The 16,563-nt window shown below is 41.1% G+C and overlaps 1 protein-coding gene across 1 annotated transcript in view; it reads left to right on the forward strand.

The window, feature by feature from the left end:
- The window catches only part of LOC147724585 (fibrocystin-L-like), a 505,554-nt gene that overhangs the window by 122,593 nt on the left and 366,398 nt on the right, over nucleotides 1-16,563 (forward strand). Inside the window, exons 23-27 of the mRNA XM_086918064.1 lie at nucleotides 1,209-1,369; nucleotides 9,698-9,870; nucleotides 10,841-10,988; nucleotides 14,574-14,731; nucleotides 15,085-15,207. Of these exons, the coding sequence (XP_086774190.1) occupies nucleotides 1,209-1,369; nucleotides 9,698-9,870; nucleotides 10,841-10,988; nucleotides 14,574-14,731; nucleotides 15,085-15,207 (763 nt within the window). The remainder of the gene's footprint in view (nucleotides 1-1,208; nucleotides 1,370-9,697; nucleotides 9,871-10,840; nucleotides 10,989-14,573; nucleotides 14,732-15,084; nucleotides 15,208-16,563) is intronic.

Here is a 16,563-nt window from a genome sequence, read left to right on the forward strand (position 1 = left end):
ATAACCATTGCGGCGGGCGGAGCAGGAATCTCCGCCCGCCGCAATGGTAAAAGTGCATGTTTCACAACGCGCAACATGACAGGCACCGCACAATGCCTGCCATGTTGCACTCTGAAATGCGGGGGGTACCATAGGTACCCCCCATGTGCACCCCCCTAGCCACGGACTCCCAGGGGGCCCGCAAGGGGCCCGCGCAGGGAGTCTCCGAATGCCTTTCCGTGGGGGCATTGCCGCCACGGAAATGCATTGTGTAAAGCACATTGTATGGCGGGCGGTGTCTACAAGACACCGCCACCATGTTAAAGGTTTCCCGCCCCGGCCGCACCGTCACGGTCCCCTCCGCCATCCTAATATGGCAGAGGATGTCGGGCGGATTTCCTCCGCCAGGCTGGCGGTGGAAATCCGCAAGACATCGTAATGGACCCCATAGAGTGAAAAAATCCTAAAATTGTTATTTGGTTTAGATAAAATTATACAAACACCTACAGAGCAACATAGGTTAATGGCAGTTTTACCAACAAGCACAGCCCTTCAATGGTCCCTGTGGTATATAGTAAGGTGTGTTTGTTTAAAGAAAGCTATTGTCACACTTTCATGGCTAGTGGCAGTCTTAGATCTTTGAATCATCCTCGTGGCAGATCCCACTGAGCTGAACCATATGTTCTTTAGTAAGGACAATCCTCTAGAATTCCTATTTCTTATGGGTGAGTATCATATCAAACGACACACTATATTTAATTAAAATTCATTCTATTGCATGCATGCAGAGCTTTTTCATATCAGGTATAGATACAAAATCTTTTCTTTACTTCAGTATGTTACATTGGGTGACATAGACGAAGAGTGAATAACTACATTTTGCAATACAGTAGAATTTGCTTCATCATATACATTTATTTCTAAAGAAAGTATTGACACACTTTGCTTGTGATACATAATTCTATATTTCATATGTGCCAAACAATTATTCAAGGGTTTTACCTACTTGAGCTAAATGAGTTCACCAGCTTGTGCTGTACCAGCAAAGATCATTGACTGAAAGTCACAAACTATGCCAGCAAAAGATCATAATGAGCATGAAGGCACCAATTCTTGCAATGTGCAGACCTTTGTCCTTCCACCTTCTGCCATACTAAACTCTTTTTGCACCCAGAAATGGTATGATATATTAACTGTAAACACCTCTGTTTGTTCTTACTGTATTGCAGCTGGTCATACACTTGCATAAATCTACAGGACCTTATAAAAACAAAATATTCAGTACCAAAATATGTGTATGCAATGTATTTGTTACCAAGTGATCCTGCACATGCACTCTATGTTGATGTCATGTACATTGGACAGACAGCTACCAGTGACGGACAGAATGGTGAGTTTTTTACTAGTAGAGTACCTGTTTACACTCTTTCTATTATTAGTTTTACTAAAGCAAACACATTCCATAACGTTTTCAAAGTGCAATGCTCTTACATGCAGTCCCTTAATGTTCCAATCCAGTTAGACCCTTCATTTTGGATTTGAACTTTCTAAGACCCTTGGGATAAAATTATATTGCACACAAATAATAATGTGTGCAAATTGGATTTTTTGTGTGCATATTTATTATTTGTGCTTCACTAAGTAGTGTCTTTATTTGTTTTCTGATCCTAGTGAAATCTTTGTTTTAATCACACTTCAGAATGACAAACAATGTGGTTCCTTTTTGCTTTCCTAACTGCTGAATTTCTTAATTTACAGATATTTACATTTTGTAAAGTGCCCAACAAGATTGTTGCATAATTCACTTTACTTTTTTTTCTCTGTCTGCACAGTAAGAGGAGTTGCTAAACACCAATCCCCATGTTAAAACAATAAGCAGCTATTTGTCAGACGACATATCTGCCATTTGGGCCCTGTTTTTGAAGGGCAGCAATGTGACAAGATAAATATTGAATTTAAAGGCATCTTTATTTATTGCTTGTACTTTTGTGAACCACCAGAAATCAGCTCACGACCAAACAGTCGGTCGTAACCCAGGGTTTGTGAAAGGCCAAACTAAGATATTGAATTTGTGTGTACATTTGTTACCCACTGCTGTAAATTATATTTCACATTAAAATGTTGCAAGTCTGCAAAAATATTAACATCAAATAGCAACATAAGAGTTCTTTGAGAACACCTTACAATAGTTTGAAATATATCTACAATAAATATTTTTATCCAGTATTATTTCAAGATTTCTATGTAGAAAAGTTTGCTCGTTTTAATAAGAGGTGCTGTTCAGAGGTACAACAATTCCCCCTAAATTGAGGAGGGTAGATTTAAAGCTCTATGCTTAACAGCCATGACAAGTTATTCCAGAGAAATAAAGTATTGCTTCCATTATTAATGTAGAAAGAAGCTAAATACCAAACATTACTTATCCAGACACCTAGGGGCCTATGACGGTGGCGGGCGGACTTTGACACGGGACCGACCGCCATTGATGCGGAGGTCCCGCCATGGAAATTAGGATGCCACCGCGGCGGTGACATTCCACATATATTGCACCACGTGGTGCCTGCCACATTGTGCATGCAAATGGAGGGGGGAACCCTGGGTACCCCCCAAATGCACCCCCAACCTCTGGCTTTCCATGGAAGCCCTGCACCGCCGCCCATCATAATATAAATAGAGGTGTCTTGCAGATACCGCCACCATATCTGAGCCCTTTTCCGCCCGGTCTCCTGTTTGACTGGCGGAAAACCGGCGGCTGGTCTTTACGTATGCCGGGGTCCCCACCGCCATCATAATTTGGCTGGGGAATTGGTGAGCGGGCGGTGGGAAATGGCGGGATGATGGCCACCGCCAGACGGGTGGTGGCAATCCACCCGCCATTCTAATAGACCGCTTAATGTCACCATTAGGTAACCAAAGGGACTCTATCAAATGTCTGTAAGATAATTTCTTTACTTCATAACATGTGTATTCAACAGTACATGGTAACAGTATATAACATTATTTGAAAACATAAAGCTGTTATTTACACTACATACACCTCAGATGTAGCAGTAAAATATTACAAGCTAAGCCATGCAAAAGTATCTCTCCTTTTCAAATTATACACTGGCTGGAAACATTTTTAATCATATCAATCCTTAAAATCCTTGCAGGTGTTTCCAATTGTTCTGAAAGAAAATGAGGACATGAATCCCCTGTATTTTGAAAGCAATCCAATCCTCATGTGATGGCGATACTACTGGCCTGATTTATAGTTTTTAAGTAGTGTTTATTAGCCACTATGGTCCTCACACTGAGTAGTCCAGGAACAGAAATGTTTTATTCTCACACTGGGAGGAACTCTGACAAATGGGGAACTACCATGGGAATCAGTTCTTCCGCGCCTGATACCCACAATATTTTCACTAGGATTTTGCTGGTAAAATGTCCAGACTGAAAATAGCAGGCATCCTATTTTACCACTACATACTTGTAATACAGAATCCTCTGGTAACTCCTGTTACCAAACAAATTGGGATTCACTGCCAACTCCAAATGAGGGCATTTGCTTGGTGAATCCATAATCTATGGATTTTGTGCAGATAGGAGTAAATGCAAGAAAACAAACATTGGGTCCCACTTTAGTGTATAATTATTAAGAGGACTTGGCTGGCACCAGAAACCTGAACAGTTTGGAGGCTCTTTAAAACATGACTCAACAACCTCCTTTCTGAAAACCTAATATAAATTGGATTCACAGGAAGTAGAGACAAACGTCTGGGACCTCCTGAGAGGTTGTCACTGTTAGAGCTGTCAGCCTTAGGGTGTGCTTCCCCAAATGCTTTGCCTACTCCCCTCCTATGTTTGCTGGATTTGTTTTTATTGGCCTTAGGACTCTGTGCACTTTACCAATCCTAACCGGTACTAAAGTGCTTATGCTCTCTCAATTAAGCATGGTAAAATTAGCTTACACCGAATTGCCATGTTTATTTTTCCTTGCAAGTCCTTAGTAACGTGGTTTATCAAATACCACCACTTATTGTGCCACCCATTTAAGAAAACCTTTAAAGACATGTCTAGGCCTGCCATTTTGTGCAGTTTTAAACTGCCTTTGTGAACTGTCAAAATAAACCGTTTGCAAGGCCTAAAACTTCATTTTTCATACAAATAAGACACCCCTAGGGTAGACCCTAAAGAGTCCATAGGGTGAACAGCGTAGTGGGCAGGGTGCATTGCATTTAAAAAGTTAGACACGTAATCATGCCCTGGCAGTGGAAAACTCTCAGATAATTATTTTAGTATTGCAAGGCCTACCTCTCCCATAGAATAACATTGGGTTACATTATTACATTTATTACTTGATAACCTTTGCTTGGGAGCAGGTAGAAATGTCATGTTTGGTCTACTGAATTGCAATTTAAAAATATCTATAATTGTAAACTTAGATTTTAAGTAACCATCCTAAAAATACTACTTTTAGAAAGTTACAATATACCAGAGGTCTTCAAACTGTCAGGCATGCCCCCTCGGTGGGCCATAGATGGGTTCCCAGGGGGCACAATTTGGTCTGTAGTTGCTTGTACATAAAAATAGCTTAGAAGCGTGGAAAGTTTGTTCTGGTCTTCATTTACATGGAGCGGCTAAAGCCTATCAAAACAGTGTGAGGATGGTACAATTCAGTGAGAAGGGGCACGGTCAGTAAGTGTGAAATAGGGATCAAATACATAGCTAAAAAGAAGAAATAATCAGCATTTTATTGTTTTTTGTTGACTTTCCAGTAACTGCATATAAAAACACGCACAGTCTCATATGAAAAATAAATGCAAATTAACATAATCAAAGAAAATATAAATGTTTACCTTATGAAACATCAGTTGGCTAATGTGATCACTGCAGATGTCTTTTGTATTTTACAACTGTATTATGCTGTATAAAACAGGCTTCTGCAAACGAAAAACAAATTCAGACTATGTCTAGTGTAAATATTTTTTTAGGTGTCCATTAAAAGGATGCTCTCCTTTTAATCAACACATATATCACCTCTCAAAAATAATATTTGTCACCATGAGGCTGAGTGACTCCATTAATTAAAAGCTACACTGGCTCCAAAGCTGCCTTTAACCATTGCACACATTTACATCTATTTCAGTTAGCAGGCATCTTGGTGAGACGGCATGTTTCTTCTTTAGTTCTCTACTACTCATTTCACAACACAAGAGCTCTCCCCCCAACCTCTGTGAGTGGGCAGCAGAACCCAGTAATAGCAGCCTTACTATGAAAAAGAATAAGGGGTGCATTTTCCTTTCTAGCATTTGGACCCAAGTCACTTTTGTTGTGCATGGAATAGGTCCACAGCAACTGGGGGGATGGGTGGAGGGACACTAAGGGGCTTTTTTGTTGTTTTTTACACAAAGCAGCAGAAAGCCTGCTTTGGGCATCAGGCCTAGATGCAATGGCTCAACTGTAGGTATCATTGGTGCTGCAGCTGCATTAGAGGCCCAGGACATACTTGGCGAGCCACTGTTTCTTTAAGCCTCGAAGCAATGGCCCAAGGGAGAGGAAAAATGAAGTAGAGGAGACACCTTGATTTGGGCATCAGAGAGATGGGAGCCAGAGGGATGGTGTGAGATGTGAGCCCATGTTGCTAACAAATGTCAGAAGTGACAGTAAGGCAATAGCTATCATTAGTGAAACAGGTGCAGTGACACTTTAGCCCTGGGAAAAGTAGCATTATGGCACATGGTACCCTTGGTGCAGAAAAGGGGGCAGCATGCAGTAGCTCATTTTCTTTCAGAATGAGACCGGACTAGTTTCGATATTGAAGTGATCATCAGACATGATGGGGAAGGAGTGAAAGAAGGGGTGATAGCCTGCTTTTCAGGGCTACAGCCATCATTAGTGCAGCAAGTGGAGTGTAAAGGGGTCCACAGCACCCAAATTATTGGCAGTAGGGTTTCGGTCAATTCTGTTCTTGTTCAATGCTGCTGCTTTTTAGAAGTCCTACATTTAGTGTGGATTACGAGCAACAGAAAAGCACCACTGAAATGCTATCATGATCTCCGTCCCTGTGAAAAATCCCTCAGTTTTTCCCACCCCCAATCCTTGCCATATAGTTATGGAGGGGGCCCAACTTCAAAATATTTTGCTCAGGGAGGTTCAGAGCAAAAACGTTTAAGGACATCTGCAACATACACCACAGTAGTCACCCATAAACCTAAAATAAGCTACGTATAACTGATATCAAAAAGCAGTTTCCTAAAGGTTTCATTTAAAGAACCAATAATACATTTAATACCATATTTAAGAAAGTCTATTATATAATCCAGGAAAACAGAGAACGAGATACGGCCTAGGTATGCCAAAAAGATATATTAAATGACAATTAAGGATCAAGCAGCATCAAAAATACAAAAGTGAAAAGTGCCCCAAGTGCAATGTGCATAAATGTGCTCAGAATTGTGTCAATGCAAAAAGAACAAATGATGGACGGAATGCTGAACAATGTCAAACACTCACCCCACATACAGAGATTTCGGCCTAAATACATTGTTTTTTTGCTCACCATGCCATTCCAGTCTGGACCCAGCCATATTCAAATCAGTCTTGACCCTGCTTCCAATGGGAACAGTCCAACTCGAACTGCCAGGTCCTTCCTGGACTAGAAACAAGAATCCTGGGACCAGTTTCGGAGTTTTACACCTCATCAGCCAGGATAGCTTGACTCTGGTGGCATGGTGAGCATGGGACCTATGGCTGTGCATACTCAACCCACTTAGGGTGATAAATGCAAAAAGAATAAATTATGGATGGAATGCTGAACAATGTCAAACACTCACTCCCTGTAAAAAGATCTGGGCCTAAGTCAGTCATTTTTTTTCCCCATGGGGAGTGATCCGGCGGAAAAGGCATACATTTTTTAATCATTCACTTTATCCCTAATTTATTATAATCAGGAACTTTTCTATAACCAAGGGGATGGGGCCTATATAAACTCAATAACCACTTACATATATCAGGTCCTCCAATACATCTTTGGTAGAGCTAATAGGGACTCAATAATAAGAGGCGGATGCTATTTCCCTCATCAGGACCTATAATGAAGGAATAGCTTGTCCAACAATTGTAATCACAACACACATTATGACCAATAATTCATTAATAAAGATAAACTCTGGATACTTATCAAGTTACTTTTTTCTAAATATTTCAAATATGAATGGTCAATACGCAAGTACATAAGAAATCATAAATTCTATGTTATTTCAATATTACAGGTAAATTCACAACAAGGATATTCAGTTCATTAACAAATAAATCACAGAGGGGAAAGAGAGCGAGAGAGAGAGAAAAAGAATAAACCATTGCAAATCAGTATGCAATTTAGTATTTCATACGAACCTATATCAGAGAATACTAATGCACAGCGTGCAATAGTCAGAAATAGCTAACCCTTCGTCCGAAAAGGTATAGCTTAAACAACATCACCAGCTGATGAAGTGCAAGATAGTCCAGATAGTCTCACCAGGATTTTCAAGGTTAATAGCCGGCCAGAGTAGCATAGAGAGTACAGCAGCAAATGCTTTCTTCTCATAGAAACAGCTACTGCCTAGTTCTTTTCTCACGGTAATAATTATACCCCAAATGCTAAAAAGTTAAATCTCCCTAAAGTTGTGATTTCACAGTTCCACGTGATTCCACTGGTCAGGCTTATGAGGTGATCATCGTATCAGTTAGTTCATCTTGATTTCTTTTTTAAAGTTCTTTGTTTAAAAATGAAGGTCATCATCGCTCTTCAGAAGCAGGAAAATAAATTTTGATAACTCCATGCCCTCGCTCTCGCTTCTACATCAACTTGCAACATTAGTTGACAGAATTATTCATAGAAAGAAATACTCTAACCGTAAGAAGAAAGTCCTAGTGATATGCTAAGCACAACTAAACAAATAAATCAGCTTTTTTTTAGAAATAGTGAAGGACAAAATGCATTCTTCTGTGACCTACATTAGGGAAAGGAACATTACTCTAGCAGGGTTTGTGGCCCTCATAGAAAAAGCATAAATCGTCGCTTTTTTCCGAGAAATAAAACACACACATTAATATTTAAAAAAAAGAAAGAAACACATAAAGAAATAGAAATTAAAGATTCTTTATCCTAATCAAATTCATAAGTATAATCTAACTTTTCAATAATCAAGCTATGATTGATAGTTGCTTTTCTCTTGTTATGAAGATAGGAAAAACATTTCATAAAACATTTTCTGTAAGAGTTTTCTCTATTATTAGTATTTTTTATATTTCTATGTGCATGATTCTCAATGCATATTTATTCAAGTCCCTCTCATAACATCTTAATTCATGTAAAAACACTTCATTATTTCTCCATGCTTCCAGTATGTTAAATGTTGCACTTTCTATTTTACTAAACATATCGTGCCCTTCTTGCATATTTTCACGTTGTACTTTTGAATATCCCCATGTACATGAATGTTAAAAACTAACACCATTAGTCATTGCTTTTGTTAATAACATAGTTATGAGCAGATTTGATCAAGCAAGATTATTTAGCAAATATCATGCTTCATCAGGAGCCAGGTCAAGACTGATTTGCATAAGGCTGGTTCCAAACTGAGGTGGCTGGGTCCAAACTGGGATGGCGTGATCAGCAAAAAACAATGGTTGAACCCATATCTGTAACTGGGTGTGAATGTTCAATACGTTCAGCATTCCTTCCATCATTTTTTCTTTTTGCCTTTGTCACCGTAAGTGCAAAGTTTGCTCAGACGTGGGTCCCGTGCTCACTGTGCCACTAGATTCAATCTAGGTACAAAAGGGGGTGGTGATGGACGGAGCATCTGAACCAATCAAACACTCACACCCAGTCAACAGATCTGGGTTTAATCCATCATCGTTCTTTAGCCCACTCTGCCACCCCAGTCCAGACATGGCCATCTGCAAATCAGTCTGACCCTGTGCCTCATGGGAACAGTCCAGCCCGAACTGCCAAGCCATGCCTTCCCTGGACCGGAAACAAGCTCCCGAGAGCCGGTTTCTGGTATTTCAGCCGTCTTCAGCCCGGCTTGCTTGAATCCAGTGGCAAAGTGAGCAAGGGACTCACGTCTGAGCATACCCTGCCAATTTATGGCGAACAAAGCGGTACAAAAAGGGGTGGTGATGGACGGAGCATCTGAACCAATCAAACACTCACACCCAGTCAACAGATCTGGATTGAATCCATCACCGTTCTTTAGCCCACTCTGCCACCCCAGTTCAGACATGGCCAAATGCAAATCAGTCTGACCCTGTGCCTCATGGGAACAGTTCAGCCCGAACTGCAAAGCCATGCCTTCCCTGGACCGGAAACAAGCTTCCGAGGACCAGTTTCTGGCATTTCAGCCATCACCACCCCCTTTTGTACCACTTTGAGAGGAATATCTTGTTTAAAGACATTGATTATATTAGTAAAAAAGACCACTTTCAAACAACGACTCCAGGGCAAAAATCTTTCACTGATCCTCTTTAAAGCACATTTTCTTGTCTACTTCTACCTACCCTTTTGTGTTTTGTGTTTTTGTTGAGTTTGGGTTGCACTGAATTCAGGAAAAATATGTGGCCCTTGCCCTGCTTTATCCACATAGGCTGTAGCACTGGTCATGTTTTTAATTATGCACAAGCAAATTTATGAGCCCAATTAATTTATGAGGATTAATTTTCTGTATCTCATGTCTTTATAAATCTTCAGCCATTGCAGAGAGAAGACCACCAGCACTGGCAAACAGAGGGATATATATTAGTAACATTCAAGTGGATGAAACCCAGCCTACCCCACCACATGCCGACAAGCAGTATACTGTGACCATCTCCACATTTGACTGTGCTTTTAATATACCACTGATAGCAATTGCATTTGCTCAGGTTAGTAGACACACTCTACCTTTTTATAAATGCAACATAATTTGGTGTTGGGGCTTTGAGATTACTATAATCGATATAATATTAGGCTAAACCTACACATTTTAATCTCTTGATTTACTCATTTCAACTGCCCAATATCGCTCTACAGTTTTTAACAACATGTCGAAGGAGTAAGAAGGGTACACAGAAAGTGTTAAAAATGCCATGAGGTACTTACATAATAGTACTTTTTGTGTATAAGAAACCAGAGAAAAGATTGCTTAAGCAATTATCCTCTCTGGTAGCACTGAAACAGAGTTGTTTCCTTTCCCCAGTCATGACACTCCTTGGCCAATATAGAACCCGTTAAGGCACACTGCTAGAGTGCCTTTACTGTCTCAAGATAAGTACTGCAACACATAAGGTTTAATCAATGTACCTGTCTGTAGGAGCATGACTCTTGAATTTGCCGTTAAGTGCATGCCCCTTACAGATTTCCTTTTTACTTTAATTCTGTTTCACACATTGTTTATTTAGAAATTCTGCATGTATTGGCCATGTCACTACTAGCAATGCAACGGTGAGCCCTGTTTGTACATTATTGACATCGAAGACAGAGAGGATCTAAATGTCTACCTGTGTCCACACTTTACATTTACTTCATTTTTGAAGAGGAATCAGTGGGATAGAAAATAAGCTGTGAAAATAAAACATTCCGTATGATCTTCTAGGCACCATACTTCCCTATACAGTCCTTCCTTAGATCCCTGGCACTTTATCTAAGGGTTTCAGCTCACAGTTAACACATGGATATTAGCTGTAGATTGAGGAAGTAGTGATCAGTATTGTGCAGTAATGAGGTGATGCCAAGAGATCCATATGACGGCCTTGGAGTTGTAAACCTCAGTTGATTCACAGCATTACACAAAAGCATTTCCATACATTCATGTATTAATTATGCTCACTACATTAAACTATTTTTTCTTTAAAGGATGAAGCTGTTGACAGGGGAAGCATTGTGGAGTACAGAGGGTCTACATGGCCTGGTGATTCTGTAATTGTTGTTGAAAGAACTCAGGCTGCATCTCCTCCACTCAATGGAACCTTTGATATTGAAGCCTATGGAACAACAATCAGTAGTGAGTCACCTCTGCTTGAATAACGTTCATTTATATGCTTGATGTCTGTCAAATATTTCTGAATTAAAACATGGCAAGTACAACATATTACGGAAGGCTGTTAGCATTGTAGTGTAAAAAATAACATATGTTATTATAACATGAACTCCATACTTTTAAGAGGAGGTCATATTGTCAAGGCATTAAAAAAGATGATTTTATCTCATCATCCTTTGTTGTACTTACAATACCATTTCATGATTAACTCTCTCCTCCCCTGCACTTTCATGCAGCTCTTGCAGGCATGGATTTTACAGAAGGCCAGAGCACAGGAAGGTGTTTAATATTTAATACATACATGCACCTGCTGTCGGTATATTTACACGAATGGACCTGTACTGGTTGACATAATATCATTTTGTATGTTCACAAACTCAGAAATGTCTCTGAGATCTAACGAGTTTCAGGGTAAACTGGTGGCTTATCGAAGGGTGCTTTTATGTGTCAAAAGCCTAGCTAAACTCCTCAAATAACATAATTGATTGCCGTGGAGACTAATTGTATGTTTAATCAGGGAAAAATCCTGTAGGCATGCATATCTCATTACATATGGTTAAATCCAATGAACTTATGATGGTGCTGCTATTGAAAACTGACCATCTCATTGCAGAAGTAAGGCAAATAGGAGTAAGGGGAAGAACTGTTAAGAAACGGTTTCCTTTGCTTGGTATGTGTCAGTGGGCCATGTGTAGTATCCTATACATCACTTTTGCCTGCATGTCTAAGATGGTGTGTGGAATGCGGAGAGGGAATGATTTAAACAAAAATTGTATTGCTGTATGGAGTGGAACCTATGAGGGAAACAGTTTGGGCAGTCGCAGCAAGTGCAGGTAAGAGTGGTGGGCGGGGTGAGGTAGGGCAAAGTCGACAGACGATGGAATAGGGAAAATAAAATAAAAAAGAAATAAAACCACTTATCTTGCACTCGCTGCATCGTTGACTCAGTGATGTGGTGAGCGCAAGGTAAGTGGTGTATTATAATTTTAATTTTATTTGACATATTCTGTCACCTGTTGACTTCGGCCCACTGCTCTTAGCTGCACCGGCTGTGCCTGAGTTTGAGGGAGGTTGGAGCCCTGACAAAACCTACTCGCTGTTGCTGTAACCTAAGGACCTAACATGAAATAAAGAACTTACTTCCTGCCTGGTTAGCTTCAGACTCTTGAATGAAGATACTGCTCTCTAACTTCAACACAGGGTAGTGCTACGCCTGTCCACTGGAGAAGCTTCAGTAGACTCCATGGCTATACATAACTGCAGGCGGAAGCCCAGTTCCTGTCACAATCAGATACAATTTACTTTTGTTCTTTGGATGGCAACTGTTGGGTTCCTGGTACATAAATCTGATTAAGCCCAATGAAGTCCCTTAACTACTATGTGGATCGGTAAAAGTAATACATTGTGCAATATAGAAACAGTGATAGGGAAAGCAGGGATAGTAACTAATTCAGGATTGGGTTTCATTTATACTATTATTATAAAGAGAGAGATGAAACCTTTGAGGCGGGTAAACTCAAGAAGTACAGCACCAATCACAACACTCAATACAGCATTGCAAAGGGGAGATGCAGCAGATGGACATAGGCTATACAGATGGCCACCATACACATTACAAAGGTCAAACAACCTTAGTTGTAAAGTAGTCCCTTGTGGGCGTGTCAAAGTACACTTGGGCATTGGCATGGGCATGTCAAACTACACTACATTATTCCTTTGTGGGCGTGCAGCGTTGTCAGAGGGGTGTGGCAAAACAGCATTGTCAGAGGGGTGTGCCACAAATAAAACAAAAAATGGCTGCATACTTCAGTAGCGCGTCTTTCAGAACCAATGTGCGCGCCCATTCACGCTCCACCTTCGCGTCTCACATGTCCGTCTACAAACACCAAGCTGCGCTGCATTCACGCCCATTGCCATTCAGGCGCCATTAATCATATATAGTGCAATGCAACCTTTGTGGGCGTCAGCATTGTCAGAGGGGGCTGCTCCAAAATTAAAATAAAAAGGGGTGCGCCTTTCGCCACCAATGTGGTGCACATTCACGCTCCACCTTGGCGTTCTGATGACGCGACAATAATGATATACAGTGCGGCGCAAAGTTTGTGGGCGTCAGCATTGTCAGAGGAGGCTGCACTAAAATTAACAAAAAAAAGGGGGCGCGGCTTTCGCCACCAATGTGCGCGCACATTCACGCTCCGCCTTGGCGTTCTGATCACTTCTCACTCGGCCGTCTCGAAACACCAACGGGCGCCGCATTGACAGACCTTGCCATACTGCCTACAAAAAATCACTAACATAACAAAACTTTACTCTTTTATGCACGTAAGATTTGTCAGGAGTGGCTGCAGAAAAAAAAACAAAAGGGGCGCACAAGCGCTCCATTCACTCACCGCGACATTCACGCTCCAACGGCTCGAGCGGACACTGAAGGCAGGCAGCGTACCACACGATCAAAGCCATTTCACAATTAAAATTTAGTCAGGGGCTCAGGCGGGGCCTCAAACCAGCCCTTGCAAGCACGGGATCACGCCGGGCACTGTCAGCGTACACACATTAATGTCAAAGACAACCCGCTTGGGAATTATATAACCAACACACTCCACAACACACAAAAGCTGCAAAACTTAAAGCTGAGGACGCACACATAACGAAGGACATCCAAATACGGGACAGCTAAGGAGGCACATATGAAGAACGCTGTTACTAACAGTGCATGCACAATTAGACAAAGACGTTCCAAAACATTACACACATAGCATTTCATACCCGGACAACGTCGGCACGGGCTGCTAGTTATTCTATAAGATTCTTCACTGGTGGGGAGCTGAACTGGGAGATCTCATTGGTAAGAGTTTGGTAAGTCACTGAACTGGCTGTAATGTAAATTGGATGTCAAGAAATAGACATAGTACAGTGGAGACATGGGACTACCAGTTTTGGCAGTGACTTTTGATCTGATGAGTTCAGAATATTAGGACAGGACCAGAGAACGCATTCACAAATCCGATCACACCAGAGCTGAGTAAGCTAGATAGAGGATACCTGTAGGTATCATGATCCATCAAAAAATACAGTCGATAATAAATTATAAGGGAATATCTAACCATGATCGAGCCAAAAGGGATCGAAACAACAAAAGCGAAGGATGCATAAACACGTGCAAACTAATATGAAGCAGCAAGCCTCCATAACTAAACTCAAATGCAAGATGTTAATTACACCTCTGCTTGACCCTTAAATCCTAACTCTGGACCATTTTTCGTGAAGCTGGATTTAGATCCAGGAAGTAGGAATGACCTGATAAAAAAGTTCAGGAAGAGGTTCTTTCAGTTTCACCATTATGTTCTCCACTTTCTCGACCCTCAACCCACCCTATGCCTGAAATCACGTGTGCAGTGACTGAACCCTGACAGACAAATTTGGCTTCTGACCTTCGTTTTCATTTAGTGGTGGTCTCCAGCCTGAGAAACATAATGTATACAATGTTTATGAGTAGTTATGCATGATATCTGCAATTCATAGTCAATTATTATGACTATCCATTAACAGGTTTAAGAATTGACATCTCGGAAGAAGATTTGCAGTATGCACTGCAAAGCATTCCTGAAATGGGACAGGTGAAAGTGACAGACACGCATAGGAGCTGTAATGAATACGACCGGCAAATCCAGTGGTTAACTGCGACTGGCAAACAGCCTTTGTTACAGGTAAGAAACATATAAATAGAGCACATAACTCTCTGGGAGAAGGGGCTGCTGTGCACTTAAGACACAGTAGATAGCTCTTGAAAATGTAAGACTGACATGACTTCAACTGAAAAGACATACCAGTGCATTAAAATGAGCCATACAAGCATCATGGTGGTTACCCAATTCATAGGTTAGTAGTCAAAGCGGGCAGATTTGAGTTAACTTTTGTCATAGGTGTTCTCGGGAGAGCTCTTGGTGAGTTGGGGTGAGGGTTTGGGAAGCTGGTAGCTTGCATGTGGGAAGTGTAACTGGCAACTCTCAGTTACATCTTGCTAATTCTATACTTACTTTCTTTGTCACCCCACTATTAGGTTGACGATTTTGGACTAACAGGAGAAACCGCCACACTGGGTGTTACAGAACTAATAAAAGGGGGCTTGTTTCGGCAGAATATCTTAGGAGACCTGCTTCGTACCCCACAGAAACAGCCACAGGTATTAGAAGATTGCTGTTTTCAATGAGTGCGCCTGTGAGGCAGGATGCCTCAAGTTGGTATGAATGGAATGATGAGGAAACTAAGCGTAATGAGAAGTGACTTCTGTAATCCAAACCAATGTCCAAAATTGATCTTGCCTGGGGAAAGTGGACTGAGCTGGGGTCGTCAGTTTTGGCCAACCGATATGGGAACTCCCCCTACAAAGACTCAATCAGTTAAAAGCTTAGGGATAACACTCAATGAGGATCTAACTCTGAAAGGACAGGTGGGAATGGTGGTTTCCTCTAGTTTTTTTCAACTTAGGAAGATTGGGGAAATCGCCCACCTTCTAACACACTCTGCACTCATTCAAGTAGTGATTGCCCTTGTTCTCTCCCGGTTAGACTTCTCTAACAGTCTCTACTTGGGTCTTCCGATTGGCCTTTTGAAACGTCTTCAGATGGTTCAAAACCAGGCGGCTAGGCTCATCTGGAAGCAACCTAAATGGCAATCAATTAGAGCCGGGCTGGAAAAACTTCACTGGCTGCCAGTAGCCCAGCGTATTGCTTTTAAAGCAGGATGCATCACTTTCAGGGCGCTCCACGATAATGGCCCTATTTTCATCAGGCAGTCCATCACCAACTATACACCTCAACGCAACTTACGCTCTACACACCTAAGGCTTGCAAATGTCTCTTCATTTAAGAAGAAGCGCCAGGGTGGCAGCTGCTTTCACCACCTGGCTGCTTCTTTCTGGAATACTCTTCCACTTTGTATCAGAAAGAGCAATGATCTTTTGACATTTCGAAAGTCTTTAAAAACGTGGCTCTTCCAACAGGCCTATGCTTAAGATCTGTGTCTAGTGTCATGAACCGATAGCGCCAAGAAACCCAAGGGTGTATGTGCGCTTAAGAAATTGTTATTAACATAACATAACATAACAGCATGTTTGCCTTACCATTTGCACTCTGCCTTTCCTTTAAGAATGATGGTTTCATTTGACTCCTTGTGAAATTCAGAGTATGACTCAATTTCACTCTATGCTGGATGCCATTTTCTGTGCTCTGGCATGTCTTGTTTTGTTCTAGTGGTGATGAGTGTGAAAGGACACAACACTTTGAGAGTGTCCCATCTTTGATATGTCATTGTTAATGTTTGGAGTGCTTTGTTAACTATGCATTTCATTTAAGTTTCACCTCCTAATCAAACTTTTCAGGTCCATACAGTAACACTTAAAAGTTCCTTAATGCTTCTTCTGTTTGTTCTTCAGTTTCTATTTTGTACTGCTGCCCAAGGTGATGCATAATAAATACATGGTTTTGAACTTACCTGCATGAGACCAAAGAGCTTGGTCAAACAAAGAAGGTATCTGGGG

Source organism: Lissotriton vulgaris, chromosome 4_1, assembly GCF_964263255.1.
Source record: "Lissotriton vulgaris chromosome 4_1, aLisVul1.2, whole genome shotgun sequence".
NCBI classification, from domain to species: Eukaryota; Metazoa; Chordata; class Amphibia; order Caudata; family Salamandridae; genus Lissotriton; species Lissotriton vulgaris.